Here is a 23,832-nt window from a genome sequence, read left to right on the forward strand (position 1 = left end):
AAGTCCCCCCTTCTCCTTTGCACCTCGTTGAGGAGATTTTCCGGGACTGGGCCTATGAGACCTATCAGAGGTCTTTTGAGAGGCCTTAGTAGGAGGTACAGTTGAGGTTGAAGGGGGAGACCTACCCCTCTTTTTAGATCTCCTTGATGAAGAAGCTGAGGTGGAATCCTTGCTGTCACTAGAAATTACCTTCTCCTGTGACTTCATCTTCTGTAGCCAGGTCAAAAGTCTTCCTTCCCTGTCTCTCAGTGTCAATCAGTGGCTTTGTGGTCCGGGTACAAGCAATAAATACAATCCTTATGCTTGTCCTCCACATAAAGCATTTTCTTAGAACAGGCCTTAAACAAAGCCTTCTTTTCTTTATCGGACATCTTGAAGAAAAAAGTAGCTGAAATCCAAAGTTGTAGAGAAAACTGAGCAGAGCTCAAAGGAGACTTCCTTAGCACAACGTGGGGTAGAAAATTTGAGGCTCTGAGATTCTCTCAGGGAGGTTCTATGGGGTGAGGCTAATCTGATTGGTTGCTGCAAGTTTTTGGTCTATTTAGAAAAAGGAGGATATGCTACAAAATGAGATGAGGCCTAGGCCTTTCTTTCTCTTTGTACCTACTGCTATGATATTTTTTATTTACCGAGACTCCCATTTCGGCGACGGGTAATGATAAAAGCTATGGGAATCTATGAAAGTTCCAATACTGGGGAAAATGGATATATGCATTTACCAGGTCTAAAGACGTCATGAAGTCTCTGCTGTTTAGAAGGTGGAGAATGTTAGAGAAAGTAATCACTCGAAAGGATTGCTTGCGGAGTAATTTGTTTAGCTTCCTGAGGTCCAGTATGAGTCGCCATTCCCGGTTTCTTACATATGAGGAAAAAACAGGAGTAGAATCCCTTTCCCTTTTGAGCAAATGGAACCTTCTCGATTGCTTCCTTGGCAAGCATTATGAGGGTGTGTTCTCCCCATGGTAGAGTGTTTGGTAGTCTCTCTTTAAACGTCAGGGTATGGCCATAGGTAACTGGGTCTATTACCCATTTGTCCAATGTGATGTTTTACCCATCTGTCTGAGGTGATGTTTCTCTATTGATGGAGGTAGTTGGAGATGTTTGCACCTATGTGGTGGTGCAGCTGTTACCTGGTTGAGGTCCCAGTTTGCGGCCTGTTTAGCGGCTCCGGCTTTCTGCGGGGATCTTGCTTAGCAGGTCTGAATTGAGGCTGGTAGGTCTGGTGTGATTGGGAGAGCGGATATCCACCTCTGTATGTTGTAAAAATCTCGGCCACACACATCCAGAAAGGTCAACTTCCAGCAATGGAGGATGTCAAGGAACTTGGCTGTGTCAGTATCTGTCTTGATGGCTAACAGAGCATCATTGATATGCTTGGCGAATAGCGTGCCGCCATCATAGGCCATATCAAGGATCTTAGACTAAACTTCAGATCTGAATGAGGTAGCCTTAAGCCATCCGTAGCATTTTAAAACTACTGCACCTGTTAGTTGACGAAAGCCTGTGGAGGCAATGTCCATGCCGCAGTCTATATCGGAGGAGGTGAACTTGCCTTAGTGCAGTATTTTCTTGGCCTTTTCATGTCCTCCGATCTTTTGTCTTCAGGTATTACATCAATGAGGGAACCGATATCCGACAACATTTGTCGATCATAGCGGCCCAATATAGCCAGGGAGTTGGCCGCACGAACTGTGATGGCAGAGACGGTGGAAAACCTTATGCCTATGTTATCTAAGCGCCGTCCTTCTTTGTCTGGCACAACATATACAAGTGCAGACTGGTTTTTGGAGCGACGCTGAGGTGCTTGAGAAATTACAGAATCTGGCTTGGGTTGTCCTGTCAGGCATGTAGGGGAATCCTCTGGAGCACTGTACTTTTAATCTATACGAGACAGGACATTTTCATGATTTTTCTCCTTCTTGCCAGATGTAGTCTATAGGTAGAGCCTGAACTGACTTTCTTGTTTCTTCCCTATAGCCATAAATAAAACAGTCTGACTGTGACAGAAATGGGGAGGTAAAATTGTGTTTCCACCCTATCCATTAGGTTATGAAAACTTCTGATGTCTTCTGGAGGTGAATCCACAGGCTGCTGAGTAGGTGGTGACAGAGTGGGGTATGATGTACTTGTCCCAGTCTTCTAGTGAAGGCTGAGGTTCAGGAATCTCACCACCTTCTCGGTCGTTATCAGCTGATGATGGATCAACCCTCGATGGTGCTGTGATGCGAGAAACAGGCATCATCCTAGGAGTGATAGGCGGAGGAATTGGTGGGGTTAGTGGAGAAACAGGTTGAGGTGGGGAAAAAGGTTGTTCTCCACCATGGTCAGCAAATAGTTTCCTATAATCCACAAGCATAGTCTGGAAATCTTGAACCAAATATCTAGGCACCTGTACTTCGTCCTGTCTGGGTGAAGAATAGGAATAGTATCTGAACTGCTCATAATGCATCTGGGGAGGAGTATAATACCCCTGATAGTACTGGCCTTCTTCCTCGAAGTGGTCTTCATCCTGGTACTTGAGCTGGAGCTCTGAAGGGCTATGATTTGTTCCAAAAGGGCCGTCATCATCTGACTCCTCAAGGTCCAGTTGCTGACTTGGAAACACCTTGGTAACTTGCTGGGTGAAGTAACCTCAGACCATAGGTCTTTGATATTTTTGTGATTTTATTTCTCTTTGACGGTAGCATGGACGACGTCATAGTTTGTGCAATGTAGCCTTCATGCTTTGACATTCTTGTGGACATTGTGTCTTTCATAGACTGAATCGTCCTTGACTGAGCCATTGTTGACGAAGTCATCATCGAATGAGTCGCCATCGACAGTATCAACGTGGGGTCATCGTCGATGTGGCATCGTCAATGAGATCTTTGTTGACACTGCAATCCTTGTCGATGGGATAGAAGCATCTATGGATGCTGTCATCGTCATCTTAGCCGTCGATGGTCTCGCCGACTAGAAAGCAGTCACAGTGATCGTAGAGGATCTTGCTGTCGACTGGGCTGTGTGAGAGGACTTATGCCTCGTTGCCAACGAATCTGAGGAATGCTGCGGATCATCAAGTGTACTTGGCTCAGATGATGCTGTTTTTGATGCTTCTGTTTCTCCTTTTTCTTAGCGTCCTTAGTCTGATGGAGCGTTTTATGCGACTTTCTGCTCTCCTCAGAGGTCCCATTAAGGGGCCTTGATCTTTTGTGAGATCTCGATGAGGCATCGCTATCCTCTGAGTTTTTGACTTTTGAAGCCATAAGAGAAGCCTCCCCTACCTTTCGTTTTGGAGGAAAATGTGTGGCAAAATGTACACTCCTTTACCTTGTGTTGAGGGTAGAGGCAATAAAGACAATCCTATGTGAGTCATCCAAATGTGACCTTATTCTCAAAGGGCTTGAAGGGTCAGAAAATGCCTTTACTGTCAGACATTGTAAAAGTAGAAATAGCTTTCAATATCTAGCTTGAAGAAAAAACTTAGCAAAGTTCAGGGAGACTCCCTTCACACACTACATGTGGTGAAAATATGAGGCAATAAGCCTCTTTTGGGAGTGTTCTAGAAGGTGCTAGCGCTTCATTGTTTATAGTTCGAGTTTGGTCCTTTTTTTAAAAGGACACAGGCTATTAAACTGATGACCCATTGCCATAGCCTATGATAATTACACATACTGCTGTACCATGATACTGTGGGAATCCCACTTCAATGACAGGGAATAATTCAAGCATTTGAATCTATGAAAGATCCATTACTAGATAAAATAGTAAACCTCCCTAAAGACAACAAACAATACCTCAGTGCTGTACATAGGGCTAGTTCAAACTCCGGTCATACCAAAATAGTAACTATTTTAGGTTTACAGAAGGGTCAGAGCAGTGCCAGGGGACTCCCTCACACACAACATGCAGTAGAAGTTCGAGCTATGGTGGCCTCCAGGGGAAGTAGGAGAGCTTCAGCTTCCACCTCATTGGCTGAAGAAAACAAGTTACTTACCTGTAACTTTGGTTCCCCAGTATTGGTAACTTTCATAGATTCCCATGCTTTGTATCATTCCCCGTCGTCGGAATGGGAGCCTCGGTAAATAGAAAATACCATAGTAGTAAGCACAAAGTGAAAAAATAGGCCTAGGCCTCATCTCATTTTGTAGCTTATCCACCTCTTTTTGTAAAAGAGACCAAACTTCTGCAGTAGCCAATCAGAGCAGCCTCACCCCATAGAACCTTCCTGAGAGAAGCTCAGAGCCTCATATTTTCGTAGCCGTTGTAAACAGCTATCCCACAAAACAATAAGACTGAGCTTTCCCAGGGGAGGCGGGTGGGCGCATGGGAATCTATGAAAGTTACCAATACTGGGGAACCAAAGTTACAGGTAAGTAACTTGTTTTCTTGCCCCAGTATTGGAACTTTCATAGATTCCCATGCTTTGTATCAGAGTAACCAGCAGTAAATAGAAAAGCATATTTTGCAATTTGTGAACCTGAAAATGTCACACATTTCTGATCAGAAAACTAGATACACATTAGAATCATAAAACATGACAACACAGTAATACAAAATATGCAAACAGGAAGGCGGGATAGAAAGGAAAGCTCACCGACTTATTGGAAAAGGTTCCTCAAAACCGCCTGGCCCACTGCCGCATCCTCTTTCACAGAAGAATCCAAGCAGTAGTGGCGAGTGAAGGTGTGGACACTGCTCCATGTCGCTGCTCTACAAATGTCCTTGATTGGGACACCTGCGAATAGAGCTGTCGATGAAGCCATTGATCTTGTAGAGTGAGCACGAACTGCTCGCTGCAGTGGTTTTCCAGCTGCCTGGTGGCAAAAATGTATAGCACTGGAAATCCAGCGGGAAATCCAGGCTTTAGAAACTGGACACCCCTTGCGAGGAGCACTGAAAGAAACAAAAAGCTGTGAAGATTTTCTGAACTGTCTTGTCCGCTCCAGGTAGAATTTCAGGCATCTGTGAATGTCCAAAGAGTGCAAAGTTCTTTCCGCGGGTGTGGAAGGCTGTGGAAAGAACGGTTTTAAGACCACTGGCTCATTTAGGTGGAATTCTGAAGGCACCTTTGGGATAAATTTAGGATTTGTTCTTAGGATAAGAACATTATTCTTGAATTGCAGAAAGGGTTCCTCAATTGTGAAAGCTTGGAGCGCACTTACTCTTCTAGCCGATGTCAGGGCCAAGAGAAGAGCATGTTTCCACGAGAGAAACTTAAGGTCAGACTTATGAACAGGCTCAAAAGGGGCTTTCAAGAGATATGACAAGACTAGATTCAAATGCCAGGCTGGTGGCGGCGGCCGAACTGGAGGAAAGACCCTGAATAAACCCTTCAGAAATTGTTTGATAATTCTTGCTGACCATAGGGAAGGACCTGAAGATGAACGTCTGAATCTAGAAATGGCCGCTAGATGTACTTTCACAGCAGATGGAGCCAATCCAGATTTAGCCAGAGACAGTATGTAAGGCAAGAGTTGGTGCGGAGCAGAAGTATATGGGTGTAAACCTTCCTTCCGACACCAAACACAGAATCTCTTCCACTTAGCCCGATAGGTCTTGTTGGTATTAGGCGCCCGGGCCTGGGCCAAAATGTCCCTACATTCCCCTGAGAGATTTAAACCTTGGAACTCTCGGAACTCAGGAGCCACGCTGTCAATCGCAGAGACTTCAAGTCCGGATGTAGAACCTGTCCGTGAGACATTGTCAACAGTGTTGGAACAGGATGCAGGAGAACTGGCTGGTCCTGGGAGAGGAGGAGAAGTTCTGAGTACCAAAACTGTCTGGGCCATGCTGGAGCGATCAGAATCATCCTGCACGGTTCCACCTTGAGCTTGATGATCAACCTCAGGATCAGCGGAATGGGAGGAAAGGTGTAAACAAAGGCGCCGGACCAAGCAATCAAAAGCGCATTCCCGATGGTGAACCCTGCTTGCGAAGGACTGGCATTTGGCGTTCTGGGGAGTTGCAAACAGGTCGATGGATGGTGTCCCTCTTCGTGCAAAGAGGTCCTCCAGAACGGTCTGGTCTAGTTCCCACTCGTGAGAGACAGTCCTTTGGCGACTCAAAGCGTCTGCCCTGACATTGAGTGTCTCCGCTAGATGTTCCGCTGAGAGTGAGATATTGTTCTGGATCACCCAATTCCACAGTGTCTGGGCTTCCCTGGAGAGGGTGGAGGATCTTGTTCCGCTCTGTTTGTTTATGTAGTGCATGGCTGTGGTGTTGTCCGTACGAACCAGCACTGCACGGTCCCGAATCCTCGGAAGAAAAGCTTGTAGAGCCAGACGGATAGCGAGAAGTTCCAGAAGGTTGATGTGGAACTTGACCTGGACTGGACACCAATGGCCACTGACCTTTAGCTCTTGGAGGACCGCTCCCCATCCTTCCATGGAAGCATCCGTTGTCAAAACAATGGGAGATGGTGGAAGTTGGAACGATAAACCCCTGGAAAGATTGTCTTTCAGCGACCACCAGCCGCTTGCCTTTCTCATTTCCGGGGTAACGACAATCCTGTCGTCGAAGGATCCTGTGACCGGTCGCCATTGCTTGTCCAATTGTTCCTGCAGTGGACGCATTTTGAGACTGCAGTGTGGAACTAATGGTATGCAGGATGAAATCGATCCGAAAAGCGATTTGTACCTGCGAACTGTCAGTGTCTTTCGAGATTGAAGAAGGCGGGCTGAACAAATCAGCTTGCTTTGGCGCTCCTCCGATGGAAAGGCTAGGCAACTCTCTGTGTCCAGGATGGCCCCTAGGAACCTCACTGTCCTGGAGGGGCATAGAACAGATTTTTCCTTGTTGAGTCGAAGACCTAGTTGCTCGAACAGGTCTTTGCATGACCTGACTGCCTTGGACGCCTCCCGGGCAGATGGAGCCTTCAGCAGCCAATCGTCCAGATATGGAAAAACCTGTATAGCTTGTCTCCTGAGAAAGGCTGCTACTGGAGCCAGAATCTTTGTGAAGATCCACGGAGCGGACCGGAGACCAAACGGCAGTACTTTGAATTGAAAGTGGCTCTTGCCCACTGTAAATCGAAGATATTGCCTGTGAGCTGGATGAATAGGAACGTGGAAGTAAGCGTCTTCCAAATCTTGGGTCGCCATGTAGTCCCCTGGATTGAGAAGGCGGAGGATGTCCTGAAGAGTGACCATCCTGAAAGACAACTTGACGATATAAGTGTTGAGCTGCCGTAGATCTAAAATTGGACGCCACTTGTCCTTTGTCTTCCGAACCAGGAAGAACTTGGAATAGAACCCTTTCCCCTTCTGAGAAAGGGGTACAGGCTCTACTGCCCCCTTGGTGAAAAGTTGGTGGGCTTCGAGATGAAGGAGCTTGAGAGGTTTGGGAGGAAAGGCGTCTGGCGCTCTTGTTGGAGGAAGGTCTTGAAACTCCAACGTGTGTCCTTCTTTGACGATCTGTAGGACCCACTGATCCGATGTAATGACCATCCAGTTGTTGAGGCAATGGGCAATCCTGCCCCCCACTGGTGTTAATGAGGGAACAGGAACAGTGGAAAGAGCCACCTGGCCGCTATTGTTTCCTGGTGTTGTCTCTCCTTTGCTGCCCTTGACGTCCTCTAGGCTGTTGGCGAGAGAAAGAACCCCTCTGAGAGTACTGAGGTTTATATGTCTGGCTAGACTGTGAGCCGGAAGAGTAGCGATTCTGATTTCCTCCTCTATAAGAGGAGAATCCTCTACCTCTTGCTCCTCTGAAGGGTACTTTGCGATACTGCAATGTTCCTAAGGACTTGGCTGTATCGGTGTCCTTCTTTATGCCCTGCAGGGCGTCGTCGACATGTTTGCCAAACAGCATTTCTCCGTCGTATGGCAGATCCAAGATTTTATTCTGCACCATGTGGCCTTCAACCACCCTTGGCATCGCAGAACAGCCGAACCGGCAAGTGCTCGAAATGCTGTGGTCGCTATATCCATTGCAACATCAATGACCTCCGAAGAGGCCCGCTCCCCCTCCAGCAAAATCTTCTTCACTTCTTCTTTAGAAGAATCCTGCAATTCCTCCATAAATGGAGCAAGGTCGCACCACATCTGGCGATCGTAACGTCCCAGAATTGCTAAAGCATTGGCTGCCCTAACCAGAAGACTGGCCATTGCTTAAAATCTTTTACCTACATTGTCCAGGCGCCTGCCCTCCTTATCTGGTGGTGTAGTTAGTGGCGTGGATGGATTTTTAGATTTGCTTTGGGCAGCTTGAGAAATGACCGAGTCCGGTTTTGGTTGGCCAAGCAGACATGCCGGACTGCCATCTGGTGCTTTGTACTTTTTCTCTAGTCTTGGTAGCACCGGGAGGACTGTGGCAGGGTTATGCATAGCCTTCAAGCCCTCAGACCAGACATGCTCAATGATTGGTATGGACCGTACTGATTTCCTGAACGGTTCCTTAAAGTCATATAAGAAACATTCTGATTGAACCGTGGCCACTGGGAGACCAAATCTTTTGGAAGCCCGTTCCATTAGGTTGTGAAAACCTCCAACGTCCGCTGGAGGCGAGGCAGCGTTGTCTGGATCTGCGATGTCTGGATCCCTTGGGTCAATCGGATTCCAATCCGCCTGTTGATCCTGATCAGGATCCACTTGTTGGTCCGCATCAGAAGAAGCAGTGCCATCATCTGTATCATGCACTTGCACCACATCTTGTGGGCGCTCTTCAGGCGCAGTGGTACGCTCTTTTGGAGGCAAAGAGTGGTCTGCCACAGGCTGTAACGATTGAGGCGGAGGACGCATTCGTTGAGTTTCTTGAGGAGTAGGGAAACATTTCCGGTAGTCCTGCAACATAAGTTGTAGATCTGCAATCAAACTGGACGGCATCGCCACCATCCCTTCTTGTACCTGACGTGTAGGCTGCTGCAAAGGCATTTGCCTGGTAGTAGCGTGCTCCTCCTCATAGTAATGTTCCGGAACATAATGTTGGTGTTCCATCTCTCCTTCCTCAGAACTAACATCCTGAACCTTAACCTGCAGGTCAGATGGGCTATATGCTTGTCCAAACTCACTAAAAGTCTCTTCATCAGAGTCGTCATCCAACAGAAGATTAGGTGGAAATTTCTGAACCTGTCGCGGAGACGTCATCTCTGGCGTTATCAGCTTCTTTCTGCGTGAAAAAACAAGTTTTTCAGATGATTCCGTCGTAGACGACTTCATCGACGAGGTCGTCGTCGACAGCAACTCTTTATGGGACTGCGTCGACGATGGAAGCGCCGACGAAGATACTGTTCTCGTCGTTGAGGATTGCTTCGTCGACGAGCAGAAACTCATCGTCGACGATGGTAGGAGCGTCGACGGGATCGTCGACGAACTCGTCGTCAGCAGCATGGTAACTGGCGTCGTCGACACAGTTGTCGACGTCGTCGTCATCGCCGTCGACGCCAACTTTGCGGTCATTGTCGTCGACGTGGAGATGGTTATTTTCGTCGACGACGAACAGAACTCAGGAGCTTTAAACACCGTCGACGGTGTAGGCGTCGTCGACGCAGCCGTCGTTGACGAGCCCGTCGACGAGGCAACTTTTATACAGAGCTGTCCTTTTTTACAGTCGTCGTCGACGTACCTGTGATTTTAACCGTCGACGACCTCTGTTTCTTGTCTGAAATGACCTCCTGTACTGAAGTCGAAGGCTTCTTGACCCTCTATCCTTCTCAGAAGGGGGTGAAGAGATAGTTGTAGACTTTTTCACCTTTTTTGAGGGTTGTGACTCCTCAGGCTTACCGTGCCTCTCCTTTTCACCGTGGTGAGGAGATTTTAGGGAAGCAGGCCTGTCAGACCTATCAGAGGTCCCTGGTAAGGCCTTGTGAAGGGACTCGCCTGAATTAGAAGGGGGAAACCTACCCCTCTTCGGAGACTTCTTAGATGACACCATCGACGAGGAGCCCTCACTGTCTGAAGACACAATGTCCTTACGGTCCTTCATCTTCTGAAGCCATGTGAGGAGACGTCCTTGTCTTCGCTGAGAAGGTTCTGCAAATCTGGCAGCTTGTAGGTTTATGGTCCGGATACAGGCAGTATATACAGTCCATATGTTTGTCATCGACAAACAACCTCTTTTTGGAGCAGGTGGCACAGGCTCTAAAAAGGGCTTTTTTTCTCCTTGTCAGACATGACTAAAAGAACTCCAAGTTGTTGAAAAAAGTAGTCAGAAAAACTGAAGAAACTGAGCAGAGCTCAATGGAGACTCCATTGCACAACGTGCGGTAGAAAATCTGAGGCTCTGAGCTTCTCTCAGGAAGGTTCTATGGGGTGAGGCTGCTCTGATTGGCTACTGTAGAAGTTTGGTCTCTTTTACAAAAAGAGGTGGATAAGCTACAAAATGAGATGAGGCCTAGGCCTATTTTTTCACTTTGTGCTTACTACTATGGTATTTTCTATTAACCGAGGCTCCCATTCCGACGACGGGAAATGATACAAAGCATGGGAATCTATGAAAGTTCCAATACTGGGGAAAGTTTGGGTTCTTTCAAATGAGGTGGCTGTACTACTAAAGATACTATGTTGTTTCAGGCCAATGGCCCTTTTGCATTGTATACTTTGTTTTTACACAGTTTACTGCTATATTAATGTACCAAGGATTCCCAACCTGACGACAGGGAGTCATTCAGGCATGTGAATATATAAATGCTCCAATGTTGGGGAAGAACAAGTTACTTACCTTCAGCAACACTCTTTCTTGTGGATATTCTGTCAGCAGATTCTTCACCGTCAACCCTCCGCCCTGTTTTGTGGAATAGTCTCTTTTTTATCTAAAAATGTCTCAATTTAGAGACCTGCCACCGATACATCTGGTTATCGTTGAACTCCATGTCCAAGGGTGTGGACTGAGTCAAGATACTGATGTTGACTTGCAGGGGTAATGCTTATATGCAGCACCATCATCACTTCCTTGGTGAGGCAAAATCAATGGAGAGTTGCACAGCACCACCTACCGGTGCAGGAGCAATGCTGTTAAAATCTTTGGGATCCAATCGGGCACCTGAGGATGTTCCAAAACTGAAGAGTGTGCGGTTAGATAGAGAATCAACCCAAATGAGTGTTATTGAATGTAAGTAACATGTTCTTTATTACTTACTTTCGCTATGGAGCCCATAAACACCAGAGGCAGGCAGATTCTGTAGATGACAGTTCGGCCAACAAAGATCTCAAATAAGTGAATGTGCTGGTGGTTAACAGAAAGCTATGGCTGAAGCATTCACAGAAGATTAAAGAAACTTGTTGAGTACAGTTCTGATAATGTTTAAAGCCAGTTATCTACTATATTGGTGGGAATCATGGGCGCTGTGCAAGGCCAGCATACCGGGAACTACAGGCTCCAAAGTGCCAAAAAAACATTTGTGTGAAAATGGAAAGTACAGCTGGCAAAAAAAAAACATTATTGGTTTTTATAATGCAAAAAGAAAGGGGGATGCATTGGGGAATTTGGGAGGGGTTGCAAAAGAGTAGCAGCTCTAGTGTGCGTGCACCTGGGCTTCCGCCTTTTACCATTACAAAGACCAGGTGCCAAAGGCTATGCAGGGCCTGCCAGCAGGTGCGCAACGCCCATTGGAATCAAAAGCATCCCCGTGGTGTGCGGCAGCCCAGGATGAGACAGCATCCCGGGCCCACAGACAGTCGCACCTCACAGAAATTTGACTTTAGGTTCGCCTCTGCCTGCCAGTCGCATGAATTTGAAAGTAGCAGGGCTGGACAAACTATAAAATGCTAAACTAGGATTTATGCTAAAATTATTTTAATTTGGGCGTAAGCATTTTGTAAATGCAATTGCAAACAAACTAGTATGCTTTAGTGAATTTAAAGTTGCAAAAGTGTACATCGTTGTCTATTCCGCATAACCGGAATTCTCGCACATCAGCAAACTTCATGTATTCTTTTTAAGTTAAAGGCTCCGTATGTCACTTCACTTTCGAATAAAACGAGAAATAGTGAAGGAGGAAATTTCTTTTGTCGGTAAAAGTATCTAGCACACAAAAATTCATTGAATTGTCAATCAAGTTTAATGCATCAGAAAGAAGTAAAACTACATTGGCATATTTAAGACAAACACTTTTTTTCTATGCACACTATCTGCTGGACAGTCCCTTTGAAAAACTACTTTTAACAGTCCAAGACATTTCATTCGAAATAGTTCACATTTTGTAGCTGCTCATTTTCTTCTTTTTCTCCTTTTCTATTCAGTTGAGGAGAAAAAAAATAACCATTGGACCCGAAACATTTACATTGCAAGCCACATAAGAATGCATAATTGGCATACAATAACCAATGTAGAACAATTATGTTTTATTTCGTTTGCTTTGTTCATCAATAAAAGAATATAAAAATCTTGTTCAACCCAGTGTTAAATGTATTAAAATAGATTTGTATTGTACGGCACAGTTTCTCCCGGAGTTGTGAAAATGTTTGAAGGGACCATGTGCTGCCTATAGTGATGACACTGCAAAAACCACCCACTCCCTTGTCAGCTATATCCTTGTTTGGGACAGGCAGATCTGCGCGATGGTACTATAGCTAGTCTCCCCCTGCCCATTCTTACAATTCTGTGCTAAATTGTTCAAAATCACAAAAGTGTCCAGGCACACTAGAAACCTGGGTTGCCCTCACTAACTTCCGAGGTAGGCCTTATCAGTATTCAAGGGAAGGTCTGCGTCAACTAAGCCGACAGACGACCCTTACATAATCAGGAAGACTCGCTAGTGAAACAAGCAGGTGCTCTAGAACCTCTGGGGCTAATACTATTCATGTAAAATGGACAAATGCTAAATGAAAACCATTTGCCAAAAGCAGCAAATGCCACAGCCCCTCCTTCCAAAATAAATCTGATATGAGAAACTGCACTGGAGGCAGTTTTTATTCCTGTACCATTTAGCAGATTATTCTGCAAGCAAAAAAAGTAAGCAGTTTTTTATCACATTAAATATTTTTACAATAAAAATGCAGTACAAAAATGTAATTATTTTTGGCATATTGTATGTACTGGCAAGTAAAGAAAAAAATATTTGTATATTTATCTGCTTAAAAAAATCATTTTCATAACCAAAATCAAAATAAAAACCTGGCAAAGTTAACCATTGTATGGTTTTCTGCTAGACCCTGCACAAAAAAACTCCATGAGAAAATACATCAATAGCAAAATAAGTAAAAAGGAGCTGCAAAAAAGTAAGGAGATTTACAGTCATACCTCTTTAAACACTTCGGAATGCGTATAGACAAGCATCAGCATGAAAATACTTCAATATTCCACTAGAAACGCTAATTTCATACAGTTTTTTTTATTTAAATATCTGCAATTCTCGGCTAGAGTAATACTGAAAAAACTATCTTTTTGTTTGAAGGCTCTGTGAGTATGCACAACAAAACCAATTTCCACCAGCCCTATTCCCACTTCACCTGAATAAATGTAGCAGACCTTCTTTGTACGATGACAAGCTGCACATACATACGCCGGTGCTATAGTTCTATATCTCTCTCCCAAAAGAGGTTAACCAGCGCTCCTGACCAGATTACTTGTCCTTTATTTCAAAATTCTTCATTATGAGGAAAACAACCTGGAGATATTATGCCGTCACCCAGTCTCCAAAAGATGCTATGATTTGATCTTCCATTTGTTTTCAGATCCATCAATACATTAAGGCCAACATAAAAATTCTCCTAAGCACTGAAGGTGTCAGCAATAATAATGCAGTGCATACTGCTGCTCTCTGGGAAGTTGCCGCATATGTAACATACAACTGCACGGATCTGTTCTCAAGTCCTATAGCACACAAATGCGTATAAAACAGACCGTGTTGTCTTTTCCCTTTTCTCCCTCCGTTATTGTGTAAAGTCATTGTTTTGGCCAGCTGTGTCAGTTGTTACTCTGAGACTGCTGCAAGGCTTTGTGCATGGCAGCGGAGGCAGATGATGGTTTGATCCAGGGGACTGTGAGCAGGGAGGAGGTGGTAGTGGTTGTCATGGTGACTTGAATCATCTGCTCGTTTTGTATCAGTCTAATGAGATTTTTGAGGCGTTCCAGTGATGACTGAGTCCCTTTTTGCTGGGCCAACAGGCTGCTTTTCTGCTCCAAGCATTTCTGTAAGAGGGATGGAAATAGAAACAGAAGAATGAATTAACTACACAATAAGCATTTTTCCAGAAACACTTTCTTGTGGGTCGAAGAAATTCGTCTTCGAGCAAGGTCAATAATTTTAGACAATTTATAACTGATGCCACCAAACTGATGCATCTGTGTGTCATCTGCGTGCTTTATGTTGTATGTGTCTGTAAATAACTCTTGGTTTAGGAAATATGTCACAAACCAACAATAACAGACAGGGTTCTATTTAGGGTCTGAATCAGGTGGATCATATTATTTGTGAAGTCACTGCAATATCACCATATAACCAAAGTTTATGCAAACTTGGGAGCACAAACACACAGTGTCCCTGGTCCGGCCTACGTTACCAAGAGAGAAAAAAGGGCATACAAATTGTGACACTGGCTTAGGGAAACAATATTTAATACTTTAGATTTGGAAATAAAACTTTTAAAATACCTCGAAATGATATTATCAAGCAGGGAGAGTGCACTGAAAAACATTTTTAGAACGTGCTTCAGAAAGTTTCAAATGTAATCTCTCCTGGCTCAGAAATGAGTTGTCCTTGAAGGTGTTGCTAAAGAGCTATATATTTAAAATGGTAAATAAGAACCTCTTTTGTTAATAAATATTTTATTCCGAAAGCAACGAGGTTTGGCTTCGTTCACATGTTTCTTTTTAATGGTGTGTGAAAATCATTAGACTAGTTAGACGGACTCCGGTGACAACCCTCTAAAAGGTCAGGGGTCATCGACCCGAGAAAAAGCAGCTTTAATTGACCTCCGTTAATTCATTCTTAACTGGTAACTCGTGATTTCGACATAAAGGTTTAGGAAATAACTAGTGAGATTTAGACATTAGCAATATCTTTATTAAAAAAAACAACAACTGTGTGTTTGTGTCTTCTAATGGTATGTGTATCCCTCTAACAATACATTTCAAAGTGTGTGGGAAAGAATCTGTTGGATTTCAAAACAAAACTATGAAAACGCTGTGGCGTACAGTAATACCCTCTACGCCTTCTACCCTGCCAGGAATAATGACTTCATTTCTGTGTGTGACGAACGCGTTTTTAAACCGCCATATCTGTGTAATATTCGTAAGACTGCAATACGTGTGAGCTCATTGAAACATGCCTGAGCCTCTATTCCATGAGCGACAAGTAATGAAGGCCTCTGGGTGGCTGACACAGCACATGCAAAGGAGGCACTTTTGTGAGGAAGAACTGCTGTTCTAAGGGAAACAAGGAGCAGAGGCGAGGCCGCGCTCCCGTTCTGAGCAATCAGCAGAATTATGGAATGTGCTTGAGCGTGTACACAGGCGCGTGATTTATTTTTCTATTTAGGATGCACGTTTTGGGTCTCTCCATTTCTACAGCTCCCACATACTGCGTTATTAAAGAGTAGGCCAGTGTCAGACATTTTAAAATACCCGTGGCTTTATTACATTCCGATTGATTACTGCAGGTGTGATCTATCTGAAACGCGTGATGCTCAAAGAATGTGTGCCTGACTGATCGGTAACGTAGGCCTCTGCATGGCTGTGAAAGCGAAACAAGTGAGTTAAGATTGCTGCTCAACACCTCCCCGCCCCTCCCCCATTCCAAACAACCAGCAGAACTCGGGGCTGCTAGGAGCATCTGTGGGGACGCAATGGCGCATGACTTCGATCGCGGCCGCAGTAAATCCTGTGGCTCACCTTCATTGCCTCATCGAGGCGCTGGTCTTTGTCCTGCAGCTGTCGGTGCTCGCTCCGCAGCTCGCCGCCTCGCTTTAATAACTTTCGCTTCTCTTCTTCTCGGACTGTGAAAGACAAAGGTCAGTCAGCGGAGGTCGCAGATGGTAGGAGGCAGGCAGGCTGTCAGATGGGATGTGCTCACGCCTTTGAACGCTAGCAACTGATGGCTACAAATGAGCTCGCAGCATCATTATTTTTAACAGGCGAGTCATGGTAATGCTAGCAACAGCTAACGTTATTCTTGGGAAATTAACTCTAGGAAAGGAGGGGCGCACACTCCAAGGAGGCAGGCATCGGCTCTGAACAATGCTCGGCGAAAACAAGTCACGGGGCTCTGTTTGTTTCGGACATTTTATGTTGGCGTGCATCTAAATACAGCTAATGTATGGTTTAAACTCCTCTGCATAGTGAACTTTTTATGATGTGTCTTGTTTGGCACACCATTTCAACAACAGCTAAACACTTCCTAATGGGCAATTTCAAACAAGTATTTTTCATGTCATTATACATATCTCTGCAAAAGTTACACATGGATGACATTACATTGTTTTAACTTTCAGCCTCCACTAAGCCCAAATGGCACAAACCAACTGATATTATCTGCAACAGCAGTGACTGTGGAAACTGTCCACACTAGCACAGGCTAACTCAATCCAATAAAATACAGTGGAATATATATATATATATATATACACACCAAATACTCTGCTGAGCACCTGGGTGGCAAGAAATGAGTAACCCCAACAGAGGGGAGAGGAAACTGATTTAATATTATTATCAGGATGGTTATTTGAACCAACACAAGGCAATACGCTCATAGACATTCTCCTATTTTTTTAATAGATCAATTTAGCATTTACATATTCCAAAGTCTATAATAAGATAATGAAACGCTATATTGTGAATATATGTAGCAGTGCTTTTGATGCTGAAAAGTTTGGAGCAAAGCTCCAGAATTCTGCAAACATAAGGATTTCATCTAATCTTGACATCAATTTGAACCCATTTCTTTTAAATGTCCTAGCAATGGAAGAATTTGCACTACCAGCCTCACCCAAATTACAATGTCTGGGTTATACTTCAGTCCCTACTCTCTCCCTTGTCCATGCATCAACCAAGCTTGCGAGTCTGCAAAGGACTTCCTTCACCAACATAAAAACACAAGCATCTTTTCACTCCACACTCATTAAAAGTACAGTTCAAACTCTAGTCATCTAAAGACTTTACTTTAATGTGATTATGACAGACACCCCACAAGTTTCATTTTCTCCACACAAGGCAATACTGAATTCTTTGCCCAGACTAGGCCCTGACACAAAAAAATGTTAAGACATTACATGCATGTTATGTCATGCCCTTCACTGGCTTCCTATTCACGCAAAAATATATTTCAGTTGAGTAGTCCACATCCAAAGTTCTACGCATGTAAATCCCTATTCATCCAAACTCCCCACCATCTCAGTCAAAGAAGTCTTTGAAGATCCTCACTTCAAGCCCTCTCTTGCAAACATACCCCTTCTTTGGTGCAGCGACTTCCACGTGGAACTCTATAGCCTTCGAGATAAGAAACTAAGCTCCCTCTTCTCACATTTAGGAAACATCTAAAAAATACACATTTCCAAGTCTACAGAGCCAAGAAAAATCATCTGTTCTCTCCCTTCTTGATGTTTTGTCTTTCCAGCTACCACGCTGCTCAACATTATTCCTTTTTTGCTGTAAAGTATTTTTTTTTTCGAATAGCTTCTGTGTAAAACTTTGCAATACACATGTTGGGCAGGTTTTAAATAAAGGTTAACAATAAACACAGGCCTTATAATTGTCCACCTTAAGGTAAATGGAGGTTTATTAAAGCAAGCACTCAATCTTGAATGCAGTATCAACCAAGGATGGTGCAGCGAAGAAGTAACAGATTAGGAATTGATTCCTTGTGAAACATGGCAGGAACATTAAAATCAGTATAACCATGCTGGGGAAACTTGTAAACTGAGGCCTAAATAGCAGACTTGCTGATCTCCCTCAGTGATACCTTCCTGATTAAAGTAGTAGCAGCTGCCATGGATACGTTAGTGTGAACCTTAAAACACAGAGGGACAGTCAGTTCTGTCGAGCAATAGTAATACAACAGACTGTAAAGAGCAACATGAGGCGGACATTATCTTGAGACAGGATTCTCTTAAAAGCACTGGACCCTGAAATTGAAGTCCAAAGTAATTTTATCTTCGAGCTTGTATAACATTATGTCTCCAATTCAAGTATGAGGACTAAAGATGGGAGTCAGCCACTGTAAAAGTAATATGTTCTCCCCTTGCCACACTCAATTCCAAAACAGGAGAGTGATTGTGATTTTCATGTTGAGCATCCAATGGGCACATTTCATTGTTCGGGGACTGGTTTCTCAACTTTATGCATTGTGTTCAAGTTGAATATATGAAAATTTAGAGGGAGTGAATTAAATGAGTTATAGTAACCACTTCCAATCTCACCCGAATTGCTTGAATTCTGTATTTATTTCAGCAAGACATTATGATAATACACAGGGAGTAAAAAAATAAATTGATTTTATTGCATTTTATTTTATTTTGCTTCCCCACCCCATGCAAGGGCCGAAGCACTTTCTGAATCCTAGAGAAAATTTATAGAATTTGAAAGCTACTTTCATAGTGACTTTGTTATTCCTAGCCTCTAATTGCACCACTTTTTACATCCTGTTGTGCCCTAACCGCTACTAACAGGGCGAGAAAATCCTTTTCAAATTAGTGAGGTATCAGCTTTGCCTGACCTGTCTGATATGGGGGTTCATGCTCATAAATTTGGTTTATAAGGAAGGACACTTTGAAGGAATATATATATATATATATATATATATATATATATATATATATATATATATATATATATATATATACACAAGTTGTTGAGAAGAGAAGAGCACCACAAAGTTAACTTGATATTACGTTTTCATACTAGGTCTCTGCAATTCCCATCCTTTGGTAAACCTTTCAAGAGAATAGCAAAAGCCTGGAGAAAAGCAGCATGCCACTATTCCCATACACAAACAAGTTTCCTAACTTCAATAGGGCAAAGGGCAAACCGCACACCACTACATGATGCAATGAGAGTTTGGTGCTTGCGGAATACTTGTAAATGAAGTGTCTCACATAACTGCCCTGATGATTCAGCCATGTCCAACGGCACAGTGCCTCTTTACAGAGGGTCCACAATGCCACCCTGCACTGTTTTTTTCAGTACCACATGGCGGTGGTGTTGTCCGTGAACACCTGCACTAGCCTTCCATTGATAGAGGGTAGAAAGGCTATCGGTGCCAATCAGATTGCATGAAGCTCCAACAGGTTGATGTGGAGTCTGGATTCTGTTGGAGGCCAGAGACCTCTGATCTTCACTCACCTACACACACATGGCCCCACCCCTGGTTGTGGAAGGGAGGAGTCTGACACTGACACAATCGCGGTCCGTCAGCCACCACTGCAGATCTTTTGCAGTGCCCTCCGTGATCTGGACCATCTTGGAGAGATTCCCCTGATGCTACAACTACACGAACTTCAAGCCCCACAGCAGAACCCACATATGCCAAACGACACGCATAACTAACACGATGCAGGAGGCCATGAGGCCCAGCAGCCTCCGAGTCAGTCACCCCGAAACCCAGGACAGAGGCTGAAATATCTGTATAATAACCTGAATATCCTGGACTCAATGTTTGGGAGGATAACACTGCACTGTGTTCAGAACAGCTCAGATTAAAGGGAGCATCTCAGAAGTGATTAGGTGCGACTTTGTCACATTTATGGTGTACCCAAGCGAGTGCATGCAGTCCGCCATAGTCTGGAGGTGGGATGCGACTGCCTGTGGTGAGCTCGCCTTTAACAGCCAGTCGTCGAGATAGGGGAAGATTGTCACCTCTGGTCTCCACAGATGAGTTACAATCACATCCATCACCTCGTTGAACACTCGAGGGGTTCTGGTAAGGCCAAATGGGAGCACAGCACACTGAAAGTGCTTCTGGCCCACCTTGAACCGCAAGTAACATCTGTGGGCGGGCGGGAATGTGGAAGTATTCGTTCTGCCAAGTCCAACGCTACCATCCAGACTCCCAGGTCCATGGCAGCCAGGCCTTGAGGAAGCATGAGCATTTTGAATTTCTCCTTTTTCAGGAAAAAAGTGAAAGGGCGCAGGTCTAGGATAGGACAAAAACCTCTGTCCTTTTCAGGCTGGTGGAAGAAAACATATTCTTTACCAAGGTGTCCAGTCTCTTGGATTACCTGTCCAGTGGAGTGAAAGGGAATGCACCAGAATTTGCTCTAGAAGTGGAGGCTTGGACCACCAGGCTAACTGGGGTGGGATGCTGGGTGAGGAAGTTGGGGTCCCCTGGGGCATGGCAGGGGGCGGGGGGGTTGGAAGAGCTTGAGCGATGGCAGTAGGCAATAGTCCTATTCATAGGAGCCCCTGGGCAGGCTTGGACCAGATCTGAGTAGGATACTTATGAGGGCTTCATTCAATGGAAGAAGCGGTTCCAAAAGGGTGACTCCCTGCGGAAGCACCCTCAGACACCCTCCTCACCACCATAGCAAATTAGGCTCCCTCCACCATAGCCATGGTAGGAGGAGAGACCAAGCCAGTATCTGGGGAGGTGTCTAGTCCATCCGCCAAATCCTCACACCACATCTCATTGGTGACATCTAGGAGCTGGTATCCATAAGAGTTCAGTGGCCCCAACCAATAATTCCCAAGTCCTAGCTCATATGAATAGGGCATAGGCTCCGGTCTGGAAGGAATGGCTCCAGTCAATGCCGGACGACACCCATCTGGCTCCGTGTCAGGGATGAGTATCGGGGTGATGCCGCCAGGGAGGTCAGGAATAGGGCAAGCGCGGGGGGGAGGTCGAGGTGGTTCGACCTGCGCTGGTCTGGAAGCCGCCATTGGTAGACCAGTAGGGGCCCCTCCTGAACCAATGGGGACTGAGGGCGCACAAGCGGGGACAGACTGCCCAAATATGAAGTCCATGGCCTCATAATACTAATGATGTTGGGCGAGGGAGGGGTCGCTCCGCCTCCAGGAATCTCAGGGAGGCACGGAGACGGCCTTGATGCAGGCTCAACTGTGGAGCCAAGCCTAGAATGCTAACTTTGCCTTGTCTCATGGGGTGACTTCAATGGATTGGGCAAAGGTCTTAGACTTCTTGTTCTTTTTCTGCTTTTGGGACGTATCCAAACACCCAGACGACTTTGAGTATGATGGTGAGCGCTTGGAGTAGCTCCGCGATCGATCCCAGGACCTTCCCTCAACCAGGATCGAGACTGTCACGACATCGCACGTCACACGGCAAGGAGCTTGAGGTGCTGCTTTCTCAAGGCCTTGGGGTGCATGGCACATCAATCGTAGCAGGTCTTAGCGTGGTAGTCGAGCATGAGGTACCAGAGGTAGACATGGTGGAGATCTGTCTGTCGTTTGCAAGCAACAGGCGCCATAGGGCTTAAAACAGTGTTCCTCACAGACATCCCTGCAACACCAGGAGACGATGGCTAAGAATAATTCTAAGGTAAGGAATCTGTCAGATTTTAACCTTTATGTGGCAGAAATCATGTCATGTATGCTTAAATATTGCTTTCGATTTGTCTAGGATATTTTGTATTTATTTTGTGTTCCAAGGATTTATGATATACAAAGACATAAGATAGGCATTTTTATAAGACTCTTTGGGAGGGATTTGCCACAATCATACAACACTTTGTGAATTTCATGAAGTTAAAGCAACTTAGCACATTTTTCAGACTTAAGAGAATCATAAGTCTGGATGTGTCTTGGGTGCATTGTCCCCTGTGTGTATAAATTCATTCAGTTATGTCTACAGAGCTTCGTACCGACAAGGAGGTAATCACTATACGTCAAAAACAAAAGTAGGCATTCTGAGGGGCTTAAAATCTCATGATTACTCACCCTCACTTCCAGACCAGAGCTCTAACCATGTTACTTTTGAAGATCACTCGTGGTATCTGTTTTGCTAAAATCCTGGCGTTCTAGTGCATGACAAGTGAATTTTCGGCACTTTGTTAAACTACACACTTTACACTGAGGAGTTATATTCTCTACTTCTGATAACAGCATTCTGGAATTAGTAGAGGTGAGTTTCCTCAGCAATTCACCCTTATGAAATACATCATGCAAAAACAAATGTTGTCAAGTGACATTATTACCTAGCAAAAAAAGCCTCAATCTAGAGGAAAGCAGGAACACTTAAATCTGTACCTGTTTTATGAGTGACATATGAGTGAGATATAGAGAGGGCCGCACTCCATGGTTCATCTTCATCATCATCTTCGTTATCTTTAAACATCTGTAACCAAAAAACAAAACAATATGAATTACCAACAAAGGAAATCAGTTATTGCATGGGGCCTAATAAAGCACAACCCGGTTTCATCTTTAACAGCTATACAGGATCAAAAAAAGCCATATGCAGAGCTTAGTGCAATCTGAAATGGATGCGGTTGTACTCCCCACCTTCAGAATCGTGCAATAACATATCCCACAGATACATTGCTGCAGAAAGTACTTCAACCGGTTTCTGGCATTTGTGAAAGTAAATTGCTCCCTGAAACGACCATCACCCATAAATGTACAATGTAAATATAATAAATAAGAGATCCAATCCAAGTTTACAATGCGCTAAACACTCAAAAACGGAGTGAATAAATGCTGGCTCAAGCAGAACCAGGGAAAAATTATGCAAATGCATGCCTCTTTAAAGCCTTTCTAAAAGGCAACTACTGTTGAATATTCAACAGGAATTATGAAAGGGAATTCCACAATGAGCTGGCAACAGCAGAAAACCACTTCTATATTTATATTTTTTCTTTCACTTTTTGGGATATCGGCAGGAGTTTACTTGCAGATCTCAAGCCTCTTTTCAGATGGCCATGTGACAAATCGCAATGATAGCTGTCTTGGAGATCATCTACTTTCCTGTTCAATTCTTGTCAACGCTCAGTGTTTGATAAAATACCCCTCACACACCAAAAGGCCCCTTGGTGTCATGCTTCATCATTGGGGTCTTCGCGCCCTTCTAACGGGATGCGGCGTGCTGCGACCTACGACTACGCGGGAGCACTTATAATAATGACTATATGTGGTGCATGTGAGTGGGTATATTATATATGTGAGTGGTGGGTTGAGGTGAAAAAATAAAAAAACACCTGGCTCGTGGGTTGACTAGAAAAAGTTTATTCAAGACCCCGGGCTGGTACTGTTTCTTTCTTTTTTCAGGTGATGCAATTCGCATTCACTTGAACAAATCCGCTGTAGGCACATAGTAGCCTTTAATTACATACACATGTATATAGAGTTTTTTCACTTTTGTTAAAATTAACATAAAATACACATTTTTTTCTATAACTAGTGAAACGTGAGTAAGGTGGGGAAGTTGTGCCCCCGTCCTGAAGGAGCTTTGCCTCCGAAACATGTTGACGCACACCTGAGGTACTGCCCATAATCACGACAGGTTCACCTAGCACTGCACCTCTTTTAACAGTACCAGCCGTGGTCTTGAATAAACTTTTTCTAGTCAACCCACGAGCCAGGTGCTTTTTAATTTTTTCACCTCAACCCACCGCTCGCATATATAATATACCCACTCACATGCACCACATATAGTCATTACTATAAGTGCTCCCACGTAGTCGTAGGTCGCCGCACGCCGCATCGCGTTAGAAGGGTGCGAAGACCCCAATGATGAAGAATGACACCATGGGGCCTTTTGGTGTGTGAGGGGTATTTTATCAAACACTGAGTGCTCCCACACCACCGTGTTGGACACTCTTTCTTTACCCCAGTAGGATTCCTTTTGTTTATATGAATATGTGTGTGGAGTAAGAATCCTTCTGTGTTACTCTACCTCCCTCCTTTGTTAATTTATCAATTCTTGTCAACATCATATTGTGATTAGATATGGAAAGCCTACAGAGCAGTTTCACATAGTGTAGGAGTAGCGGACGGGAAATATGAAACAGAAAAGCGAAATTAAAATTA

General features: G+C 44.4%; 1 protein-coding gene across 2 annotated transcripts in view; it reads right to left on the reverse strand.

Annotated features, from left to right (window-relative positions):
* Window positions 1-11,958: 11,958 nt before the first annotated feature.
* The window catches only part of PHF21B (PHD finger protein 21B), a 391,290-nt gene continuing 379,416 nt past the window's right edge, over window positions 11,959-23,832 (reverse strand). For both annotated transcript variants that reach the window (XM_086952741.1, XM_086952740.1), the window contains 3 exons: window positions 22,054-22,141; window positions 15,751-15,854; window positions 11,959-14,049 (listed from right to left, as the gene is read on the reverse strand). In XM_086952741.1, coding sequence (XP_086808867.1) covers window positions 13,825-14,049; window positions 15,751-15,854; window positions 22,054-22,141 — 417 coding nt within the window. In that variant the 3' untranslated portion in view covers window positions 11,959-13,824. The remainder of the gene's footprint in view (window positions 14,050-15,750; window positions 15,855-22,053; window positions 22,142-23,832) is intronic.

This window comes from Lissotriton vulgaris, chromosome 1_2 (genome assembly GCF_964263255.1).
Source record: "Lissotriton vulgaris chromosome 1_2, aLisVul1.2, whole genome shotgun sequence".
In the NCBI taxonomy this organism is placed as follows: domain Eukaryota; kingdom Metazoa; phylum Chordata; class Amphibia; order Caudata; family Salamandridae; genus Lissotriton; species Lissotriton vulgaris.